Source organism: Seriola lalandi, unplaced genomic scaffold (genome assembly GCF_002814215.2).
Source record: "Seriola lalandi dorsalis isolate HSWRI2012SDOR001 ecotype SW California unplaced genomic scaffold, Sedor1 jcf7180002054898, whole genome shotgun sequence".
Lineage (NCBI taxonomy): Eukaryota > Metazoa > Chordata > Actinopteri > Carangiformes > Carangidae > Seriola > Seriola lalandi.
In genome coordinates, this window is record NW_019525450.1 from 5,270,142 (window position 1) to 5,292,424 (window position 22,283).

Consider the following 22,283-nt stretch of genomic DNA (forward strand, 5'->3'; position numbering starts at 1 on the left):
AGTTATGGGGCTGGGAGTCTTCCTTATCTCTATCTAGCGGGAGAAAGCATTACATAAAGTAACAACTTCCAAACCACCTTCTTAAAATTCCAGATGAAAATGAAAATGTGCATACGCGCAACGCTGCGTCTCCTCACGAGGCGCTAATCTGGCCGTATCCAGATGACGAGCAGTCTGCCACTTAACAGGGAGGAGATCCACTTTGATCACATGGCCCCTGGGGCAAACCTATCGCGCTGCCTATTACGCTGCTTCATTTGCATATGTGGGGCTTATGGGTAGGCTGCGATCTAGTGTGAATGTTTTAAACTGCAGCAGGGCTCACTGTTGCTAGAAAGAAATGTCCAGGAGAGACGCAGGGGAAAAGACAGAACGCTGCCAGTAGCCAGAGGTAAGAGAGAGTCCACTCGTCACTTGAGGGGTCACGAGTTCAACACCACAGACTGTTGAAGAAAATCCTGCCCACAAAACAATTCTCAGTTGCCCTTGAGCAAGGCATTTACAGTGTACACCTAAATATAGTGGTCCACATTAAAAGACAGTGGTTGCACTGGGGAGCTGTCAGGTGGAAAACTGAAGAACTGTGTGAGTATAAATTACGGTGTTGGTGAGAAAAGTGCCTACGTGCTCAGTAAACTTTACCTGCATGAATAAATTTAATAAGAGAGCAAGTGACTCCTTAAGTTGTACATCAGCAACAACAACAACAACAACAGGTGAATGGTGCCCGTTTTATCCTCCTGCCTATACAGACAACTCTATGGAAGCTCCACGCAATCCTCTTGATCCTTGTTGCGAGCCAAGGACTAAAAGCAGCCAGTGAAGTTATTCTGGAGTAAACAAAGAAAAAGAAAAACACAAATGCAATCTTCCGCTGCGACAGAACTATTTTGTTTGCGTAAACAACATTAACCAACCACTGAAAGAAGAGTGGTCTACTTTCTGAGATCCACCGGGAATTTTATTATATACAAAGACCCGCTCTTGAAATAAGGAAGATGTAGCACCGCACAACCAAAAGAAGTCAGTTGAAACATTCCCCAGTATGCAACGCAGCGTGTTGTGCCTTGGCCTATTACTTGGAAAAAGGAAATAACTCTTTTTATGCCTTTGTACTTAGCATTTGTTAAAGTTAATGTGGAGCATGGACTGGTACGTCTGAAACCCTTATTCACCATACAGTTTTATAAGTGAACATCATGTATTTCTGCAGGTGGACTCATTTACATACAGAAATAAAACAGAAAATATATTTGTTATCTCTTTTAAACCACAAGGAGGTTGAGAGATCATACTTTTGTGTTACAACTAAATTAAAACAAATGTGAATCTAAGATAAGACACCAATGAGCCGAAAGTGACTGAGATGAGAAGGAATGATACAACAGTTAGTCAAAATTCAAACTGGTGTGAGATGAAGAGGCTGAAATTGACGGAGAAAAAAAAAAAAAGAAAAGAAGAGGGTGGAGGAAATGCAGAGTCTCTTTCGTTCACAGAAAATAATTTTCCACACACGGGCATCAATCGGTGCGAATAATTCCTCAAACTTTTTTAAGTCCGACTTTAAATGGCATTACATATGTAGTGAGGCATGAAAAATTAATACGCTGGAGTCGGGGAAATGTCAAGGGTAATGATCTCCGCAGCAGCTTACCTCCTTAGCTTTCTGTTTCAGTCGAGCTTGCTCTGGGTCCTCTTGCCTGGAGCGACTCTGTGGAGTAAAGGGGAGGGGGAAACACAGGTTAACAGCTGGTTTAAGGAGCCCACCCCACCACCACCACCACCTACCCACCCCCCCTCGCTACTCATCTGTTGCTGCTGCAGCAAAAATAGTGCAAAATGGGAACAGGATACAGAGGTGTCAAGGACATCGTATTTGAATTCAGAGAAGTGCAATGGAGCGCCCCCCGGGGGGCAGTGGCCTTTAAACCCGCTCCAAATCCAGCCCTAAATAAGCCGCTGGAGGGGGATTCTAATCAAAAGAGGTTATTAAAAATTCTGCACAAGCCAGCACACTCGCACACACACACACACACACACACACACACACACACACACACACACACACACACACACACACACAGACACTCACAGGGCAAAGGATGTTGGTGAGTATCAGTGGCAGTGGCTTAGTGTGTGTGTGTGTGTGTCACTGTGAGCCAGTGTAGCTATCCAATGCTGTGCGTGTCTGTGTGTGTGCATGTCCCCGGCGTAACAACACAGCACTTCTATTTTAATCAGCAGCCAAGATCTGGGTGGATGTACTTGTCCCTGGGAATCCTTCACCACACGGCCAAATGTACATGTACGGCTGACCACTGCAGGCAATACGGGCAGATTATGTTTCTGCACACTAACTGGATGCAGTTAGTTATTTTGTGAGTTTGGACATAATCTGTGTAGTTATATTTTGGCTGGATTAGTCAAAATTAGGTCAGGTCCATGAAAACCTTCCTAATATTTTTGTGCAAACAAATAATCATGGTTCTCTTCTAAATCACCATTCAAAAGGTGAAACAATTGTGAATGGATTATGCAATAAAATGTCTATTGAATATATTTTACAGTACAGTCTATTCATGATATAGTTATAAATCTATTTTAGTTTCATAAATTATTTTTTACTTCTAATACCACATCAGTCAGATCAGGTGCTGCGCCTCCCTCCAAAGCTGGACACCCTACTCCCACCTCAACCCCCTACCTCCCTGTCTCTCCTTCCTCTCTTCATCTTCTCCATCTTAAGCACCAAGAGCTGCTCTTCCTAGCCTTCCTGCTAATTGGCTTTAAATATATCAGGCGGTTCACGTACTGGTCGGTATCTCAACTACGACTAATGTGTTTGCCCTCCGGTCGGCCGGAGCATCCCTCAAGACTTGAGTCATATTTTAAATGGACGGCATAGAGGAAGGGGAGGGATTGTTGTGAAGGGGAGGAGGAGGAGAGGAGACGGGGGTGGAGAGGATTATTTTTTGTGGGTTTCTTATTCAAGAGGTCAAATTAGCTGGCGCTCGAGCGGCAGAGAGGCAGGCAGGGAGGTGGGTGGCGGCAGGACGGAGGAGTGGGAGGGGTTGGTACAGATGGACTGTTTACAAAGGGCAGCGGTGCCACTGGCATGCTTTACATCTCCTCTGTCAGCTGCCCTGGTTTTCCCACTTACAGAGGGGAGAAGAGGAGAAGAGGACTGGGTGGGACATGCTGACAAGCTTTGTTGGGTTTGGGAGTTATTTTGTGATGACGAGCTGTAATTTTTTTTTTTTTTTTTTCTACCTCGACCAGTGGTGTCTACTTTTACTTTGCTTTTCTTACATATCCCAGAATGACTTATGAAAACCACCAGAGGGTTGTACTTGTTTCATTTAGCTGTGGGTTGTATGTGGAAAGAGTAAAGTCAACTTGAATATTCTGTCAATATATTCTCCTGCATATTGAGTCCAGTGGGTGAGACCTGTTATTCCTCTTGCAGTAATCACACACATATCTATAAATATGGTTATTCTCATTTGCTTTACAATGAAAAATACAATAAAATTAATACGAACAAAATGAATAACCATGAAAGAGCCAATGTCAAGCCTTACTTACTCCTGTTTTTACACGAGAGCAGGGGAGTCATATGTCGAGAAAAAACGAGAAAAGCCATTTATGCAATATGTCTCCTGGCTGCATAACATTACAGCGTTCTGAGGCTTATAATGTATTCAGTGATGGATTCCTCCCTGTATGGTCGTTGAACATTGGTCAAAAATGGAGGTTGCAAATAAAAAGGTCAATTTTTTTTGCCTTTTTGGAGCTGTTTTTAAAGGATGAATGCCAAAATATGACGTTTAACGTTTGGACAGTTGGCAGTCGGAGTAAGAGAAACAGAAACAGTGCGACTGAACAACAAAAAAATTAACCAATGGTGCATCCAAGGTTACATCATTAGTAAGTGTTCATTTAAATCAGCCTGTGATGCTGAGAGGGATTAGAGCCACAAACAGATTGCTTGTTGTCCGGCAGTGTGTTGGTGTAGTAAATTTAGCGATCAACAGGCAAAAATTCGTTTTCCAAACTTCTCCTTGAACTGAAACACCAAGACAATAAGAGCCGAAAAGCCACAGACACTGCTCTGAGGTGAAGTCAAACTAGCCTTGTGCAGGACAAACAGCCCCGGGGTCAGCTCTTCCTACACAAACTTGGCGATATTTGCAAAAGTTCTCCGCTAATCCTGTTAATGAGGAGAGCTCTTCACAGTTTAAAAGCTACACTCTTCAAACATGTAGAAGTAAAAACTGACAGAGAGGATCTAAAAGCTGAACTATCCCTTTTTTTTTACAACACACTTTTACGGTGTCGTTTCCTGCTGAGGCGATGTCTTTTTTTTTTTTTTTTCACAACCAGTAGTGAGGCTATCTGGTCTCTCCTGACAGAAAAAACAGACAGGTCATGAGGTCTGGTGGCCAGTGTTCATCAACTAGAGGATTTTCTAATATCCTGCATGGCAGGACTGGAGCGTAATAATGCAATTAAGACGCTGAGGTGTGCTGCAATGAGAATCTTTACTGTGGGACATTGGCTCCATTCAAAATTAATTAAATTAACCTAGCTTTCTGCTAATGTTGCACCGTGGGGCATTTTCATTTACAAAGATTCTCTCTCTCTCTCGTTTTTTTTTTTTTTTTTTTTTTTGGTCTGTGGTGATCTTTCCAAATTTGAAGGCCTCTTTTCACTGATAAACAAATGTCTCTACACGCACACAGGACCGAGTTCAGAGTAGTGGACAGGTAACAATGCAAGGACCGTATTTGAAATAAGTAGTTTTAATACCATCTTAGAATGTTTGTGCAGGTATTCACTTTCTATATGGTTTATTTCATTGTGTCAAGTTATTATGAGCTTTGTGCACCAATGATCAATCTATAAATGTATTGTATTTTGCAAAGAACAGAGGGTCAGTGTGTAAGCTACACCCTCTACACTGGAGATTATGACTATCATATCATTTCATGTGATTTACACTTGAGTTTCAGCTGAAAGTGTAAATAACAATCTACCACAAAAAGCTCATGAAATGGAGCCAGGAGAAAGAAATCACCATGAATTTTGAGGACTGTAGATTAATATTAGATATGGACCTTACTCTATTACAGACGTTTTAAATAATTCTCTGACTTGGCGGTGGATGTTAGCAGCTGGTAACTGTTGAAATGATGACCGACAATTACATTTCTCTCATTTCCTAACTAATTACAAGTCCATAAAATAACTTTCACCATCACTCAGGATGCAGTGAAAAAGCACTGCTTGTAGTTACGACTGTGTTTGAAGTGACGGAGCACTCTGCACTGCCAAACCCAACAAAGCTCATCAGCATGTAGTGCGCGGCCCTCTTCCCCCACATCCACGCAACTTCAACAAAACTGCATGTGTTGATTAAGCGACGATTTCTTTTTGTAATCTGACTGCCACCTTAATCTGTGCCATCGGCAATTTTAAATGTATTTTTGCAACAGCTTTGGTGCTAAAGAGTTATTGCTGTAGTAATATTTGAGTTGTACATTCAGCAGTGCAGCAGGTATTATGAGCATTTTTCCTCGGCCTTTTCTATTCATAAAGTTTAAACAAAGCAGCTATCTCTGCTCATAATGACTAATGCAGTTTATTCTAAACAAATCTCTGTTACTGCAGCTGGAAAAAATGAAATTTTTCCTGGTAAGAGTCTACTTATTACCAGATGTTTAGAGCAATATTATGTAAAAGCTGTATATACCGTTAGATAGATAGATAGATAGATAGATAGATAGATAGATAGATAGATAGATAGATAGATAGATAGATAGATATATAGATAGATAGATATATAGATAGATAGATAGATAGATAGATAGATAGATAGATAGATAGATAGATAGATAGATAGATAGATAGATCACATGCTGGCTTTTCTGACACTCTGACAAATCTGTGCTCTTTTTAAAACGGATGCTCTGTTTCACCTGAGCTGTCAAGGCTTGTGAAAGAGGGATGTTTTGTAGGTTGTACGTGGCGCTGTGTGTGTGTGTGTGTGTGTGTGTGTGTGTGTGTGTGTGTGTGTGTGTGTGTGTGTGTGTGTGTGGCAGGTGCATGAGGGTTGCGTAGTGTGCGGGGTCCCCCACCCGCCCTCCTCCTCCTCCTCCTCCTCCTCCTCCTCCTCGCTGTGTCCGGGGAGGAAGAGCCAGGACAGAGGAGCCCTGGGGCCAGGAGCCTGGGAGGACACAGGGAGGTCACTTCATCCACTGGTGTCACACTCTAATTCATCTGTCAGGGCCTGCGCAGGAGCAACATGCACACACATATACACACACCAATACACAAGCACACACTGTTGCATGGGGACATAACAACTCTCTCTCTCTTTCGCTCACACACAAACACACAAACACACACACACACACACACATAGCAGGATGGCGAGGTGACAATAACTTACTTTAGCGGCTTTCAACAGGATCTCTCTCTCCTGCTCGTCCTTCCTCTGCTTCTCGATTCTCTCCAGCTGCTCGAAGAAGCGGAGCTGAGAGCGAACGTCTGCAGACTGCTCGTAGCACTCATCGTCCTGACAGGCAGATAGAGAGAACATCACTGCAACGGTAACAGCTGGGAAAAAAAAAAAGTCCCATTCGGTGGCCGCTTCCGACGCTTCAGCCACAAATATTAGAACTTTAAGAAAGCCATCAGTCCATCTACACACAGTGAACGATCTCAACAGTAAAAGAAAAATTTCATCACCTATTGTAAACAAACTGCTACTGGTGATCTAGATGATCTGTTTGACCAAAGGAGGATAAGAACAGAGCATGGTAGTTAGATATTTGTCGAACATCAATGGCAGAAAATTGAGAAAGTCACAGAATTAAGAAATCTACTTTGACAGGATAAAACATGTCTCCACCAATCACCGAATAATTCAATTCAATTACAGTCCACCCCTAAAACAGTAGTTATTGCTACACGTTAAGGGGCTCTCACAATAGCAGTGAATAGTAGATGAATAATCAGTTCTGATAAGACTGTTGTTCCACAGTCAAGTCCACAACTAATGATTATTTCAATTATCGATTAATCCGTGAATTTTATTTGATTAATCTACCCATCTTTAATTTTATTATGTGTCAGAAAATTGCCAATTGCCAATCACAGCTTGTCATTTTGCCAAAATTATTGGGCTCTGTTTCAAATCCTTTCAAATCCCTTACACAGCCAACAGCCTTTACCCCAGAGATGTTAAATTTGTCATGACACAAAACATAGAAAATCATCTCCATCTTCACATTAGAAAAAGAGTTTTTTAGCCAATGTCCTTGAAAAATAACTTAGAAGATTCATCGATTGTAGAATTATGGCAGATCAATTTTTTGTTGACTGGCTAACAGATGAATCATTTCAGCACTGGTCCACATTGAATGTAAGTCCTGTGTTGGAAACATGGTCGTGCCAAACAGAGCAGCCACTGAGCTGAGAGGAGACGCAACACAAGACAGAGAGGAGAGAAAGCCGGACAGATGGAGAGCAAACTGCCAAAAAAGTTTTATGAGACTTGTGTGATAGTAATTAAGTGTGCTTGATGGGAAGATGCATGAAGTGGTCTTCATTATAATTTTACTTGAAGTTTGCAATTTTTAATGACTTTAATATAGTAAAAGTTTAAATACATTTTTCTGATTCTAAATCAATAAAACATGTCAAGAGTAGGTTGAACTGATTGTGCGCACTGGTTGAAATTACGGCGATACTATCCTCTAACGCAGAGCTGTTACTTTGGGCTGACGAAACAACACATTGTTTAAATCAGTCACAAAAAAGCGCAATGGACGGCCGCCATTAAAATCTATGGTTACTATCACGGATTACAATAAATAAGTCAGGCATGCCCCGCCGATAAACCTTAAAATATTGTCATGGTTAAACAAAGAATCCAAACTTTCGGATACAGTTGAAGTGGAGCAGCAGCAGACAGAACACGTCAACAGACGACAACACACAAACTTTTTCTATTTACAGACGACGCTTCTCTTTGCATTGGAGCATCACCTCCCACTTGGGAAAAGGAAAGGAAAGTGTAACAACAACTTTTGTAGGTCATCAAAAGTTAATAGGATAATTGCTTATTTCACATGTTTGTGTGCGTACGTCTGTACATCTCCTGTGCAGCTCTGTTCTCCTCTTGCACTTGGTTTCTATATCACTCTCTCTTCCATCTGTGTGTGTGTCAGGTCTGTGTGCGTGTGTGTGTGCGTGTGTGTTTCCATGAGTGGATGAGAGGAGCCGGGTGGCACAGAGCACAAAGACACATCAGAGGAGGCTCATCGCCAGCACCCCTCCAACCCCCCTCTTTCTCTCTCTCTCTCATCCAGTCTCCCTCCTCTTTGTTGCAGCGCTGAGCCTGCACTCTTGCCGTAGCTCCTGCCGCCGCTGCCGAAGCCCGGTTGCTCTTTAAGGCCGCTTCGTCTTTTGGTCTTTTCTCTTTTTTTTTCTTTTTTTCGCTGATGTCAACAGAGTGACTTCACAGAGCTTCATGCCTCTCTCACACACACCTCATTTACAAAACCACAAAAAAGGAAAAGAACGAACAGAAAGAAGAAGCACAAAACAAGATGGGGACAACTGTAGCCATGCTCTTCCTCCCTGCTCCTCATCCTCCCGCCTTGGCGTCAGGGAAAAAACACATTTTCAAAGTTTCCCCCCAGTTCTCCCAACAATGTCAAGATTTAGGCTTGTAGTTGAGATGGGTTTACGCTTTAATGTACACCAATTAGATGCGGTTATATAGTTACATTCAAGAGCGACGAGAGATAAAGCGACCAATAATGAGACAATTGTGCAGGTGTACACAGACGCAAAGTTTTGACTGACTGACTGAAAAAGTCTGAGCTCACCTGTTTATCAACTTCAGGGTAAAAACAATTTCTCATATTAACTTTTATGTGTTTATGTTATTTGTAAATGCACATTTTTTGCTTGTGTGTTTATGCGTGGGAGAGAAAGCGCGTTTCATGCCGCTGTGTGTCTGTGTGTGTGAATGTAGGGAGCATTCATGTGTGTCCATAATTGAGTTTATGTGTTTATGTGTGTGTGTGCTTCAGTGTCCCCGATGAAGTTTCTTTCCCATCTCGTCTGATTTAATATCCCCTCAGAGTTTTTAATCCAATGTTTATTGTAAATTTTGTTACATAAATATCTGTCCATGTATGTAAACAGCTGCCCGGGTTCAAGCCACACATTTAACATAATAACAGATTCATAACTAAACTTTGACATCATCTAGTTTGCTTCATCCCAAAGTACAGGGCACATATAATGTGTTCGCTCTTGTTAATTCAACGGCAGCTTTAGTGTTTCTTGATGACGCGGCGTTGGCTGGATGCTAGGGTGTAGGTGTGTGATTAGGATTTCATTGATTCTGTTACTGCTTATTGATACTGATATTTATCAATTCTCTCAACAGTACTTCATAGTAATGTGCCATCTCTCCTGCCCTTTTTATGAATAATTCATGTTTACAAAAATAAGCATGTTGGCTTTCTCTGGGATGATTCTCCAGGATTTTGAAGTAGGAACACACATTTTGTGTGTGTTTTAACGGATGTCAATAGTATTTCTTTATAAAAAAAGTTAATAATTATATATTCGTTTTATATGATCCAATCAATTCAAGTTATTTTGCATGCAACCCACACGGCCTGTCCCAAAGTATCCCGCCGCTGCAGATTTCACTCCCCATTCTTTTCACTGAGAAACAGTGTAAGAGGTTTCCACTGCTGCTCACAAACTGACCCTGTCTTGTTTGCTCCGCACCAAATTCAACCTGAGCGAAATTTGACCGGCAAAATTGCGCGCTCTCCGATGCCCACCCAGTTCGAGAGGGAGGTGGTGATTGACCCCTCATTATGGAAATACTGATAGTTTATGTTGTCGATTACATTACTACATAGCAAAATAGTAGAAGGAGTAGAGAAATGGATGCTGATTAGCAGCAGTGAGTTCAAGGGGAAAGACCTGGTCAGACCAGCATTTCAATTCTTTCCAGTTCCAGTGGAATCGCTACAGTTAGTGGATTCACTTGCAGAGGCGAAGTAAATCCTTGTGAATTTTTTTGCATCTAGTTCGACTTGGGTGAATAAAAAATTGCACCATTGACCTGCCATTACCTCCTGCTGGAGTACAAGGCACGGCCTGTTTGCTTACACACTGAGAATTTTGAATTCATACAGATGGCTGCAGATCTAATATTTAATGTTTTATCAGGCTTGATCAAAAAAGAGAGTGATAGCCCTGGTGTGTGAGTGTCAGCTTTATGTTAGTTAACAGGTTAACATAAAGCTCAGTCAGTTACAAAAAAAACTGATTGGAAATAGATTAGGTTTAACATAATCAATAAGAATAAATTACAAAAAAGGCATAGATTGACTTTTACACTGGTGTTTTGTGTGCAGGGGCATGTGCGTGTGAATTCCTCCTACCTTACAGGAGTCCAGTCGGTGCTGTGCGATAGTCGAAACCTTTTCTACCACAGTGCGAAGTCGTGACTGTGTGGCGTGTGAGATGAATGTTACAGCCTCCATGGGGACCTCTGTGACTCCAAACTTCTTAGCTGTGAAGGACGGACACACACACACACACACAAACACACACACACACACACACACACACACACAAAACACACACACACACACTTTTGCAATCAGTGAATCATAAGCATCAATTCGATACCTCTTTCTCACATAACAGATAGAATCAGTTATTTTCCTTCTCATTATCAAGCACAGATTTCTCATTCACCTCCCTGATTCAGTCGTCATTAAAACACTACATTACTTTATCATCCAGGACTTTTATAACACAACCTCAGTCCTCACTTTTGTTGTACTAAAGGGATAAAGAGGTTGGAAGTGACTGTTTTATCATCACTTCTCTTGCTTTCACAGTTTGCCTTTTTGAGAAAAACAACAGCTAAGCAGGTAGATGGTAATTGTTTCTGAGAGCAACACACACACACACCCAAACAACTTGTAAAAACACACCAAAAGAAGCCCACAACCTCCATTCAGTACCTCCACTCTTACACATTCACACACATTCAACTGTCTGGATTAGTGTGTGCAATTAACTCGCAGAAATAGGACTCATCACACAGGAAGTTAATTTGTTTCACAGTCTTAGTGCAAATTCCAAAGTGGCTTTACTAGCTAAGCTCCTTCAAGTGTGTAAACGACATTGACCATCTCTTTTCGTAGGAGAAGGATAATTTAGTTTCCTTGGAGCAAAACTCATCTGAAGTCATAACAAAAGAGAGGCGGACAGACTTTGGTAGGGTTACTATCTGTTTCCAACTTCCTTTTAAATTATTCCATTAACATAATTTTCTCTCTGGCACCCTTTTAAGTAAACCACACCAATTATTTAAATCAGCGGAACAATACATATACTCCTCACCAGCTCGAGCTTTGAAATAGATGGAGGAAGCCCTGTTAGCCTTATAATTACGGTGGCAATACAAGTGGCAATGTCACAAGGTCAGGGAAAAACACTAATAGGCCTCTGCTTCCTTAAAAAATACGATCTTTCAGGGACATTAATATTTCAGAGAAAGTTTAAGAGAATTAGCCAGAGAGAGACACATTTCTGTGAGCAAAAACACATTCCTCCGCTTGTAATGATACAAATCATTAACATTCACCTAGAAAAAAAGGCCCATAACACAGATAAAAACAGACTAATGAACTGGACAGCTTTAATATTTAGTGGAATTCATACTGGAAAGAAACAAAATATAACAGGAATGACACGAATCAAAGGCTTTGACATCTTCACTTTTTGCATTTATTTTAACATTCCCATCAGCCTCAGCTGTACGTTGCTACAAGGGAATGTTAGCATGTTAATATGCTAAGATGGTGAACATGGTTAACATTTTACCTGCTTCACATCAGCATATAGCGTTGTCATTGTGAGCATGTCCGCATGCTGATGGTCACATATATGGTGTGGCGTGCTCACGTTTCATCTAATGTGCCCGAAACATTTTCAGTTCCTACCAATGGTTAATTTCATGACCTGTGCAAAACTAATTTATCATACATGCCTATATGCATGCTAGCGCTTTGAGCAAATACTCTGAATTCTATTATATAATCGAGATATATAAAAAGACATTCAATTGTGAATATGAATATTCGAGGCTGTTTGCCTCACGAGTTCTCGTGTGGGCCTGGATTCACACAACGTCACTTTCACAGATTGAAAATTAAATATAGGTCAAGCTGCCATAATGATGGCTGAGTTCACAACCCAACTTGGAAACAGAGAGCGAGTTGCACTCCGAGCAATCTACTCGGTAGACTAAATTGTAGAATAGTAGATTTTTATGCAGTAGCTGCCTGCCCATCATTTCCAACACAATCCCATGGAGAGGCAAAATCTGCATTGAGGCCTGGTAACTTGAATATTTATTTAGTATAGAAATGACTGGTATCCATAGCAACAAGGGTTCCCCTGAAAAGTAGCTGGCAGTGAACATGGAAAAGGTCCTGAACGAGCCATCTATGCTTGTTTATATCTATTATACCTTTCACTGTGTGATTCTTAGAGTAGCTTTAATTTGCTGCTTTTGACATAACTTTCATTGTCTGCTTTACGCTCTGCCCACAAACACAGAATAACACAGGACCCTGAGATACCTGAGCTCCACTTGGGGCTGCTACTTTTGCTCACCTGGATTGAGAAATTCACCTTTTTCTGAGAGACAACCACGATCTCAGAGTTACATGTGCTTCATCCCTCCAGACCACAGTAAACTCAGCTGAAATCTTCTCAACTGCACATCAGGAGTCAAGGTCTAATAAAGCCACAAGGATCACACCATTTTCAAATAGCTGAGATGCCACAGCCCCAAGTCATATCCTTGTTCCAGTCATGATGCCAAGAATAAAACACAGCTCTGTCTCCGAGCAAACAAAAACGGACAAATGGCTCACAAAAGCAACTCCTGAACCCCGTACTAACAAAGCAAAGGTGCTGAACATGGTCATAAGCTTTTTTCCAGATTTACAACTCATGCAGACCAATGTAGACTTGGAAAATGCTAATGACCTCTTGGTTTCTCCCGAACCAGAGGTTTCATAACCAGGCGGTGTCTCGTTTCAAGCACCCTGATCTCCACCCATCTTGTGGAAATATATTTTTGAATCTCCACCTATTCCCGTGGATCCTTTTGAGACTGTTTTAATGCACCATTTCACACAAAATCCACAAATGCAGGGAGCATGTGACTTGTAAAATGTCATGTGACTAGTGTCTCGTAAAACACAACCCACAAATAAATGCAGAAGATCTGCATCCGTATCTGTACTTCTAATTTACAACTCGAATATCATCCTTTGTAAGTCGACTTGGAATTTTAATGGAAAATGCATTTATGTATTAACATCAACAGGAAAGCACTTGGTCCTCCAGCATTTGTGAATTTTGTGCGACACAAAGCAGTCTCAAAAGGATCCACACAAATAGGATGAGATTCACAAATATATTTCAGTGGAAAACCTGAGTCATAGATACAGATATAGATTTACAAATACAAATCATTCCGCATGTATTTGCGTTTTACGAGTTACGTAACTTGACAATTGCTTAATAATAGTTTTGAGACTGTAGGAGGAGGATCACTATGTATAATCTTATGCATTAAGCGTACGTCTGAATATAGAATTAAGCTGCCAAAGTTCAACATTTTATATTTAACGGTAAGTAAATCACAATGATGGTATTGCTGTGACTTCCTGTCCAGGACTTTAAGGGCTTGTCTGTGAAGCGTCCTAACAGGTTTTAGGACAGCCTTGCCTGCCTGTGACCAACAGATTATCAATAATGGAAATAAGAAAAAATCAAGTATGTCTTAGTATCTTGCTTCATATATCTGATTTGGCTTGGCTTGTCAACAGGAAGTGCATTCAAAACAGATTAAAAAATTAACAGAGCAAATAAAAAAAGAAAAAAAGATGCTACTGACATGACAGGAAAACGGAAAAAAATGAATATAATTTGTTTAGAGACAGTAAGACAGTAAATGTACAATTAATTAAGTTAAATGTACTCCACTATTACTGAATCCCAGAAGCCAAGAGTTCAAGTCTTGCAACTTGAAGACTGACATGTTTGTGTTGACCACTGTTTTCCCCAGCAGCAGCTCATGCGAGTTTCATGGTAAAGCTGACATGATGCGAATACAGCATGAGGCACTTGCTTTGTTTTGAAAGTGAATCATGTACAGAAGGTTAGAGACCACTTTCCCATTTGGACCCCACTGTGCATCTACCAGGAAATCATGCTCCAGAAGACACACGAAATCCAAAAGAGAATAAACCAGTTTTCGTGTCAATGCTATTATTTCCTTTGAGCCATTAAATTGTGCTATCAAAATACATTTGAGAAAGATTTGGAGGTAATATTCCACGCATGGAAGCTTGTTTTAATATTTTTCAAAGTCTTAGAATTTGACTATTTGTCTTTTACTGTCTGCCTATGTCTGTGTAAGTGATCAGCCCAAGTGCATGTATACACGACATGTGCGTGTGTGTGTGTGTGTGTGTGTGTGTGTGTGTGTGTGTGAAGTCAGAACTTAAAGGTACCAGTGGACTATCATTACTTTGAGGAGTTTTTCTAGAGAGCTCCAGCTGTGCCTGTGTTCTGGTTCCTGAGATGGGGGGGTGGAGTGCTGTTTCGCAACCTCCCATCACCACCACCAAATCCCCCATCCCCACCCACCACCAACCTCAAGGACAAGCCCAAAGAATTATGAGGGGAAGGAGAGAGAGGTTTGGGAGAGGAGGGCGGCACAAGTGTTTGTTTGGAGGGGATAAATAAGAGAGGAGAGGAAACGAGACGCAGAGAGATGTAAAGACGAAAACACAGAAGAAGATAGAAAGAGGCAGCCAGCATCCTCTCCTGATATCAGCATTCATAAAGAGAGGGAGGAAAATAAAGTGGGGTAAAAAATGGGCAATCATGACATTTCCACTGATTTGAAAATAAAGACGGTGACAAAGATAAGGAAAAAGTGAACTATTATTTCTCCTATGATTCACAGGATCAGCCCTAGAATCTTTTTGGTGGGGCAAAAAGAGGTCAGTGATGGTCACAGTGAAGATGTTGTGGGGTGTTCAGCAGTAAACGAGAAGGCAGAGCAGAGTGGAACTTGGTGCCTGTACAGTAAAGAGGAGCAGCCGAGGCTTTCTGATTGAGTGGAGCTGGCAGGCCGGGGGAGCCTCCCTCGGACTGCTGTCAGCTGGGAGCGTGGAGAGGCCAATCACTGACACAACAGAGCTGCATAAGTGCCACTTCCCCAGCAGGGGGCGCCCTAGCTTCCTGCCCTGTATCACGCTGCGTGCCCCCCCTGAGGAAAGATTTATATTTTTAAACAACCCCTCTGCCCCGAGGTGACGGGATAACAACCACTCCAAGAGTCCACGTAACGGAACATGACCCGCAGGTCCCCGTGCAACACTAAAGATACTTTAATTGAGATGAAACAAGATGAGGGCGCTAGACTCCCCGTCACGTGGAATTACGCTGTGTGTTTTTTGATCTAGATGCTAGGCACAGGTTTATTTTGAGTAATAACGCTCATTATTCGTTTTCACAGGTTTCACTGTGCAGCGAGAGCCTAAAGTATATTTCAAGCAATAAAACTGAGTGCCGGTAGCAAAAAGAGGTAATGAAGACACTATCACTCGCATGTGATACTGCAAATAAGAACCAAGACGTCTCCGCCTGTATCGATTAGCACATGCAATACCGTGTGTGCTATCACAGTGTCAAGATCCACTAAAAAGAAATCTCGCTGCCAAGTCTCATTCCTCTAAACTCTGTTCCTTTAGTCCAGAGGACAATCTGACAGCCAGCCTTCAAAAGACAAACCCATAAAGTATTTATGTGTGTGCCTGGGGTCCAGTGAGTTCAGACAGCCACTGAAGAATTCATTAAAGGAGGTGAAAGAATTGTTAAGTGTATCAAATTTAAACCGAGGCCAAACAAGAAAAGGCTCAGCCTGAACCACTGACGGAGAGAAAATCAAAACTGTCTTTAGTGATGACACTCTAAACAAAGAAACAACATGTTCCTAACGCAAAAGACAACAGATAGTGATTTCATCACCACCACAGCCTGGAAACTCAGCTTTGGATTGTGTTTTTAGAGTGGTAGGGTTGGGGTACATTGGTATAACATTAGGATTCTTCCTGCTGCTATAATAACCTCTTTTCTTCTCTGAGAGGCCGGAATTCATCAAAACATCCAAAAGGTAAATGTTGAAGAATTTCTGTGTTACATCACATATTGGGCAATGCACATATATCTTACCGGTTTCCAGAATTCGTCGGTGTAGCAGCCCTGGGTGGAGAAAGGCCTCGTCTTTGCATGAGCGGATTTGCGTTCCCACTAGCTCCGAGTTGGTGGCGAGTATTCTAGCGCTCTCCTCGTTCAGGTTCACGCCAGCCATGGAGGCCACGTCATTGATGTCATCATCATCCCTAAAACATAGACAGAATATCAGCAAAATACATACGATAGAAAATATGTCCTCCTACATAGGCCCAAGTGTATTAAGTGGGGTTTGTTGGCGTTTAGGACCCAATGATGTTTGCACAAATGTACACAAATCTTTTGCAAACTGCCAAACAGAAAAATATGTATTTTATCGTGGCACATTCAGTGCCACTTCTCTGCTCAGGATTATAGATTTCGAGATATAAAACAGACTCTAATGAATGGTACAAGCTACTTTTTTTTTATTTGCACCAGTTCAGGGTGAACTAAAGGTAAAGTTACTAAAGTCGGATAGCGCAGGGGAAAAGGGGCCCCACTCGGGAAGTTGTCTATAGGGATTGTATCCTTGTCGCAGCATTAGTGACTCCTACTGGTTGGTGTGTCTACACTGTCTCCTTCTGTCTACATCCCGTCTGTTAGCAGGAACAAAGTCTGCAGTGCAGGGGGAAATGGTCAAATGGTCATTTATCCAGTAAAGAAAAAGAATTCAGTTCAGGCATGGAGTAAAAGCTTTGTAAACCCTCACTCCATATCAGTATTCATGCCCTATTATTATCAACATATATCCCTTGCCTTGTTTTTATTCATGAATATTTTCTCGGATGAAGTTATGCATAGGTTTTGTTACACAGGGCTATGCTTCGGTCATAATGGCACAGTATTCCCATTCCAGGGTCTATTTGTGTCAACACTCGCAGAGGCAGGGAGATGAAGAGCGTTTGGTTGGAGCTTAGCTCGATAAAGATGCTCCTGAGGATTGGCACCAAGCTGTGATGAATCTAGCTAATGTCAGCAAACTCTATTTGCTCACCGCTTTGCCACACTTAGCAATGTATTTTCTTGATGTGCTGGTCATTTCTCACAGCTATAATGTTGACTTCACTTTGTTTACATATTAGCAGAGACATAGAGGAGGCAAACATGCAGAAATTGTGATTGGGTCATTGCCTTTGACAGTCAACAAGCTCCACACATCCTTTAAAAGGCAGCCACTCTCTTTGGTGAGTTGTCACAAAGACAAATTCCTTCACAATCATTGTACTTGGCAAGTCATGACTCTGATTCTGGCCTGAATTAGCAGAGCGGTGACGTGTTGTGCTTACAGGACTGGCCCAGAGCAAGCAGCGGATTTTCTGAGTGGCTTTGACGGAGGGAACAAAGAACCGCAGAACACACACAGAGTGGCCTCTCGCCACTCACTGGCTCACCTCCACAGTCATTTACGTTCATGCCACCGTCGTCGGTTGCGACAGTGCCTGTGCATGTGTCGCTGTGCTTTTGTGTGTGCGTGTGCGCAGTGAGGGCCCCTGAGTTCTTTCAAGTGCATGTGCGCGGGCACACACCGTCAGCCAACTCCACCCCGCCGAGGCCCTCCTGCTCCTTGGTGCGGCCACAGAGAGCCGATATGAAACTTGACACCACGGCAGGAGGTTGACAAAGACAATTAGAGCAGCTCCCTGAATCTCACACACCTCTACCTTCTCTCCTCTTTTCCTCCTCTCCTCTAGCACTCAGTCTAATTATGACTTCACAGAGAGAATCTACACAACAACACAAGCATGGATACATTGGATTATACCCTGTGCCGCACCTCAGGCTGTGCACCTTTCTTCATCACGTCCTCATGGATAACTTGACCTGTCCTAAAAAGAAACATGCCTGAGGCCGTGTTCACTCAGGTAAAAAATGCTGCTACTTCCACAGCTTCAAACTATCTATGTGCCTGATGTACATGAAGGAAAAGTAATTGCTTATACAAGATCCCCCAAAACTAAAGCAAGTAATCACCAGCCAGTCAGGAAGATAACCCTATCATCTGTGTAATACTGTATTAACACTAAACTGTGTCATTTTTGTGAAGCCAATGCAATAGCACATGGTTTGCTTAACTGAAGTACAATACAGAGTGACTGTATTCCTTTTAAAATATGTTAATCTCCCCAGATTTGAGGAGATAAATGAAAATGTTTCACAGTAAATTTCTATTGAACAAAACATCTGTCTCTTTTTGTCCAGATCTCTACTCTCACTTGTGTACCATGAAAAGCTGACCAAAGCAGGTTAGCTTAGAAGAGAAAAAGGTCTGTCTAAATCAGAGATATATTTATGCGGAAAATAAGGTAATATGACTTTTATATGAAAAGTCATATTACACGAATAGCATACCATTTTTACACATTTAAATGTTTCAATTATAATTAATTAATTCTCTCAAACAGGACCTAGTTGGTATGATTGTTCAAACGAAGCTAGCATAACCCTGTGACTAGTATTACCGCCTCTGCCAACCAGTCAAGTTGTATTAAATGTATTTTGTCATATTTAGCTTTAGTTACGGCCAAAAAAGTGTTTTGTGAGGTCGAGGTGACCTTGACCTTTGACCTTTGACCATCAAAATCTAATCAGTTCCAAGTGAACATTTTTACAAAATCGGAAGAAATTTGTTTAAAGTGCTGCTGAGATATCGTGTTCATGAGAATGGGATGGACGGACGTACAGAAAGATGGATGGACGTGAAGGAGGACAGATGGAAAGACTACATGGTGCCTCCGCCCATCGCTGTTGCTGGCATGGAGGAATTAAAAAAAGTTAATGTATATTTTATAATATGGTTTTCCCAAGTGTTCTCTGGTCAAAATGACATATCAACATTAAAGTTGCTATATCGAAAAACAGGCTTAGCTCGCATGAAGGCAGAGAATTAGTCCTCCTTTGACATTGCACTGGCACAGCTACAGCTGAAAAACAGCTCGATCCCTGAGAAGTGTTGCTTCAGTCAGAATTTACAAAACAAATATATGTAAGTGGTGCTGATGAACTATAAACTAAGCTGAATCTGTTGGGTAACATCCTAAAAATGTCTGCAGTAATACAGAGCAGAGATATTTAAACAGTGGCTGCTACGACTGCATGGGGCCCTAAACCATCAACCAGTATCCAAGAACACTGGTAATATTATGAGTAATAATGTTTCTTCTTCTTGGAAGGTCTGATTTCTTGGGCTATTTGGGATCGCCTGGGCTCAAATCAAATGAGAATGCCAAAGACAGGTCTGACATTAAAAGGAGGGAATGAGATATGAAATGCAAAATATTCTTGACTATACCTCTGCACTAATAAAGCAGAGATGTAATTAGCTTCCACAGAAGCAAAAGAGCAGGCTCTCAGTTATGGTTTGGGTTGGCCCGGGGACACGCAGCCGGCGGTCACATGAATACATATGCATGTCGTTTCCATATCAAGCTTGTGTTTCAGCGAGGGCACGCCATAGGTGGTGGGAGGACTGCATTTGCCGTTTAGAGATTGTGTGTGAGCGAGTGAGTATGTGGATAGATAGACGTGTATCCAGATCTCCCGCGCCCCCTGCCTCCAACACCACCCTCACACCCGCCCCCACCACCACACCACCACACCACCACACCACCACACCCAACCCCTGTGGATAAAGGTCTCTGTGCCCAGGCAGGGGGCCCTGATTGATCCCTGTGACTAACACCCAGGCCGTGCAGGCTTGTAGTGCCCACACTGAGAGACATGGACCACTGAAGAAGCGTTTTCCACAGAGCAGCCTGGGGTTCGCTGGGCAGCTGATGGGATATGTGCTCATGACCCAAATGGATGACAGCACTGGAGGCAGTTGGGGCACAAGAAGGGCTAAATAATGCTAGATGTTTAATAAGTTACTGTTATAAATTCAGTGGACCCCCCAACACTCAAGCTGTAATTATTCACAAAAATAAAATATAAAAACTGGCAATAGGTATAATGTAGCTGCTGTTGAGATGAAGGCATATGCCACAATGCCTTGTTTTGATGTAACCATAACTATATTAACATTGCAGGCTATTATTATTATAGGCCTATTTTCTGATTTTGGAGCTCCATCATTTTCTTCGTGGATTCTTGGAGCATCTTTATTGTGGTGCAGCCCCAAATCTGAACATAATCTAATCTTGTGGCTGCCATGTTTCCAAGTCTCTGCATCAACAATTTTTGGGAGGTCACTTCTAAGACCTAATTGAGTCAAATTTATTTGTAAAGTCTTTTTTTTTTTTTTTTTTAGCAAAACAGGGCACATCACATAGCAATTAACAAAGCAACAAAGGATGCAACCACAAGGACAAAACTTTCTTTGGTGGTAAATGATGGAAAAGGGCTGGTGGACTTTTATATTCACTGGCAACAGTGATTGGGGAACAGAAACTTTTGTTCCTTATTTTGCATTGGTGTATCTGTTTGTGTATTTTCCATGTGAATAAGCAAATGTTTGTGTGCTTATGTGCACAGATGTGTGTCCACCATGTAGGACAGGGTTGGATTTTGAAGGGCCTCGGCCGAGCTCGGAGGTTGGCAGAGGGTTGAGGGCCTCGGCTGCCTCGCCTGTGATTACAGCGGATGTCGAGTGTTTACAGAGAAATGAGGAGGGGTGTGCATGTGTGTGTGTGTGGGGGGGGGGGGGGGGGGTGCACAGAGACAGCTGCTTTCACTCTGTACTGTAAACTACACACACACACACACACACACACGCACAAACACACACACGCACATGCACATACTGACACAAGCACTTACACAGACGGCTGTAGCTGTACTGGAAGCCCCACAAGCCCTGCAGTGTATATATGTGTGTTTGTGCTACAGCTGGCCCGCTGGGACCAGTGGCTCAGAGTGACAGCCATACACACATCAGTCCCCAACTACAGCTGAACACGGTGCAGACTGGGTGGGTGAGAGGCTGGTGGATGCTGACTGACCAGGCTGGCCAGCGGATTATTTTTTGTTTGATTCTTCTTACGGTTTTCATTTTCTGATATTTTCTCCCTTTGTATCTCAAACTTTGTACGTGTTTCTCAACATTTCGTCTATAAGACTTAACCCTATATTGCCCTCTTACTTTTACACTTTTTTTGATGGTTGTGCTCTTATCTTAAGCATTTGTTGATTTGTACACTTTAATATTACATCTGAAACTCTTTCATGAATAAATCTGACGTCACGTGACTTTAATATGCTAATGAGACGTCGTAAGTGTTGAAGTCAGTGTTGAACTTATGGGGAACTTTTTGTAAAGCTATAACTTCTATTTTTTCCATTGTGATTTACAGGAAACTCAAACGCCACCTTTGTTCACAGGTCAAGTCATTATGTTCATGGTGCAGGTTTCAGGACACGGTGTCAAGACACCATGTCATCCAACAGATCACTTGTAACACTGGACTCTGCTTCAACATGTTTATATCCTCGGGAAAGAAAAATGACAGCAAACAATAAACAATGTAGGGAACTATGAAACTGAGCCAACCAACTGAGCTCCAGATGAAACCCTAACAAGTAAAGAGTTCAATTCACACTGTTTGCAGCGTATATTACAAATAAAATAATAGAAGCAATTCATTTGTATAACAGTAATGTTTAGCACTGACTAAAGAGGCATGAAACACAAAACCAAACAAATGAGAAAGGAAGAGAATCTCAATGGAGGTCCATCTCTCATTAAACATTAAAATCAATATCAGGTTCAGCAGCCTCTTATTTGACTTAGATTAAAACTGTAAGTCGTGAAAGTTCAGCAAGTGCTTGTTGCTGGAGGAAAACTGACGACCTGCATGCAGAGACAAACACATGTTTGGAGGTTGTTGTTTAACAGGCAGGTAAACTCTCACTTGACCTGGTTAAAAGGGAAAATATGCGACAAAATATCAGTGACACGCTTCTTCCGTGAC

At 41.9% G+C, this 22,283-nt stretch overlaps 1 protein-coding gene across 2 annotated transcripts in view; it reads right to left on the reverse strand.

Annotated features, from left to right (window-relative positions):
- Positions 1-22,283, reverse strand: part of LOC111672326 (transcription initiation factor TFIID subunit 4) — an 82,010-nt gene that overhangs the window by 37,482 nt on the left and 22,245 nt on the right. For both annotated transcript variants that reach the window (XM_087180227.1, XM_023429733.2), the window contains 4 exons: positions 16,375-16,544; positions 10,482-10,612; positions 6,452-6,577; positions 1,655-1,711 (listed from right to left, as the gene is read on the reverse strand). In XM_087180227.1, coding sequence (XP_087036353.1) covers positions 1,655-1,711; positions 6,452-6,577; positions 10,482-10,612; positions 16,375-16,544 — 484 coding nt within the window. The remainder of the gene's footprint in view (positions 1-1,654; positions 1,712-6,451; positions 6,578-10,481; positions 10,613-16,374; positions 16,545-22,283) is intronic.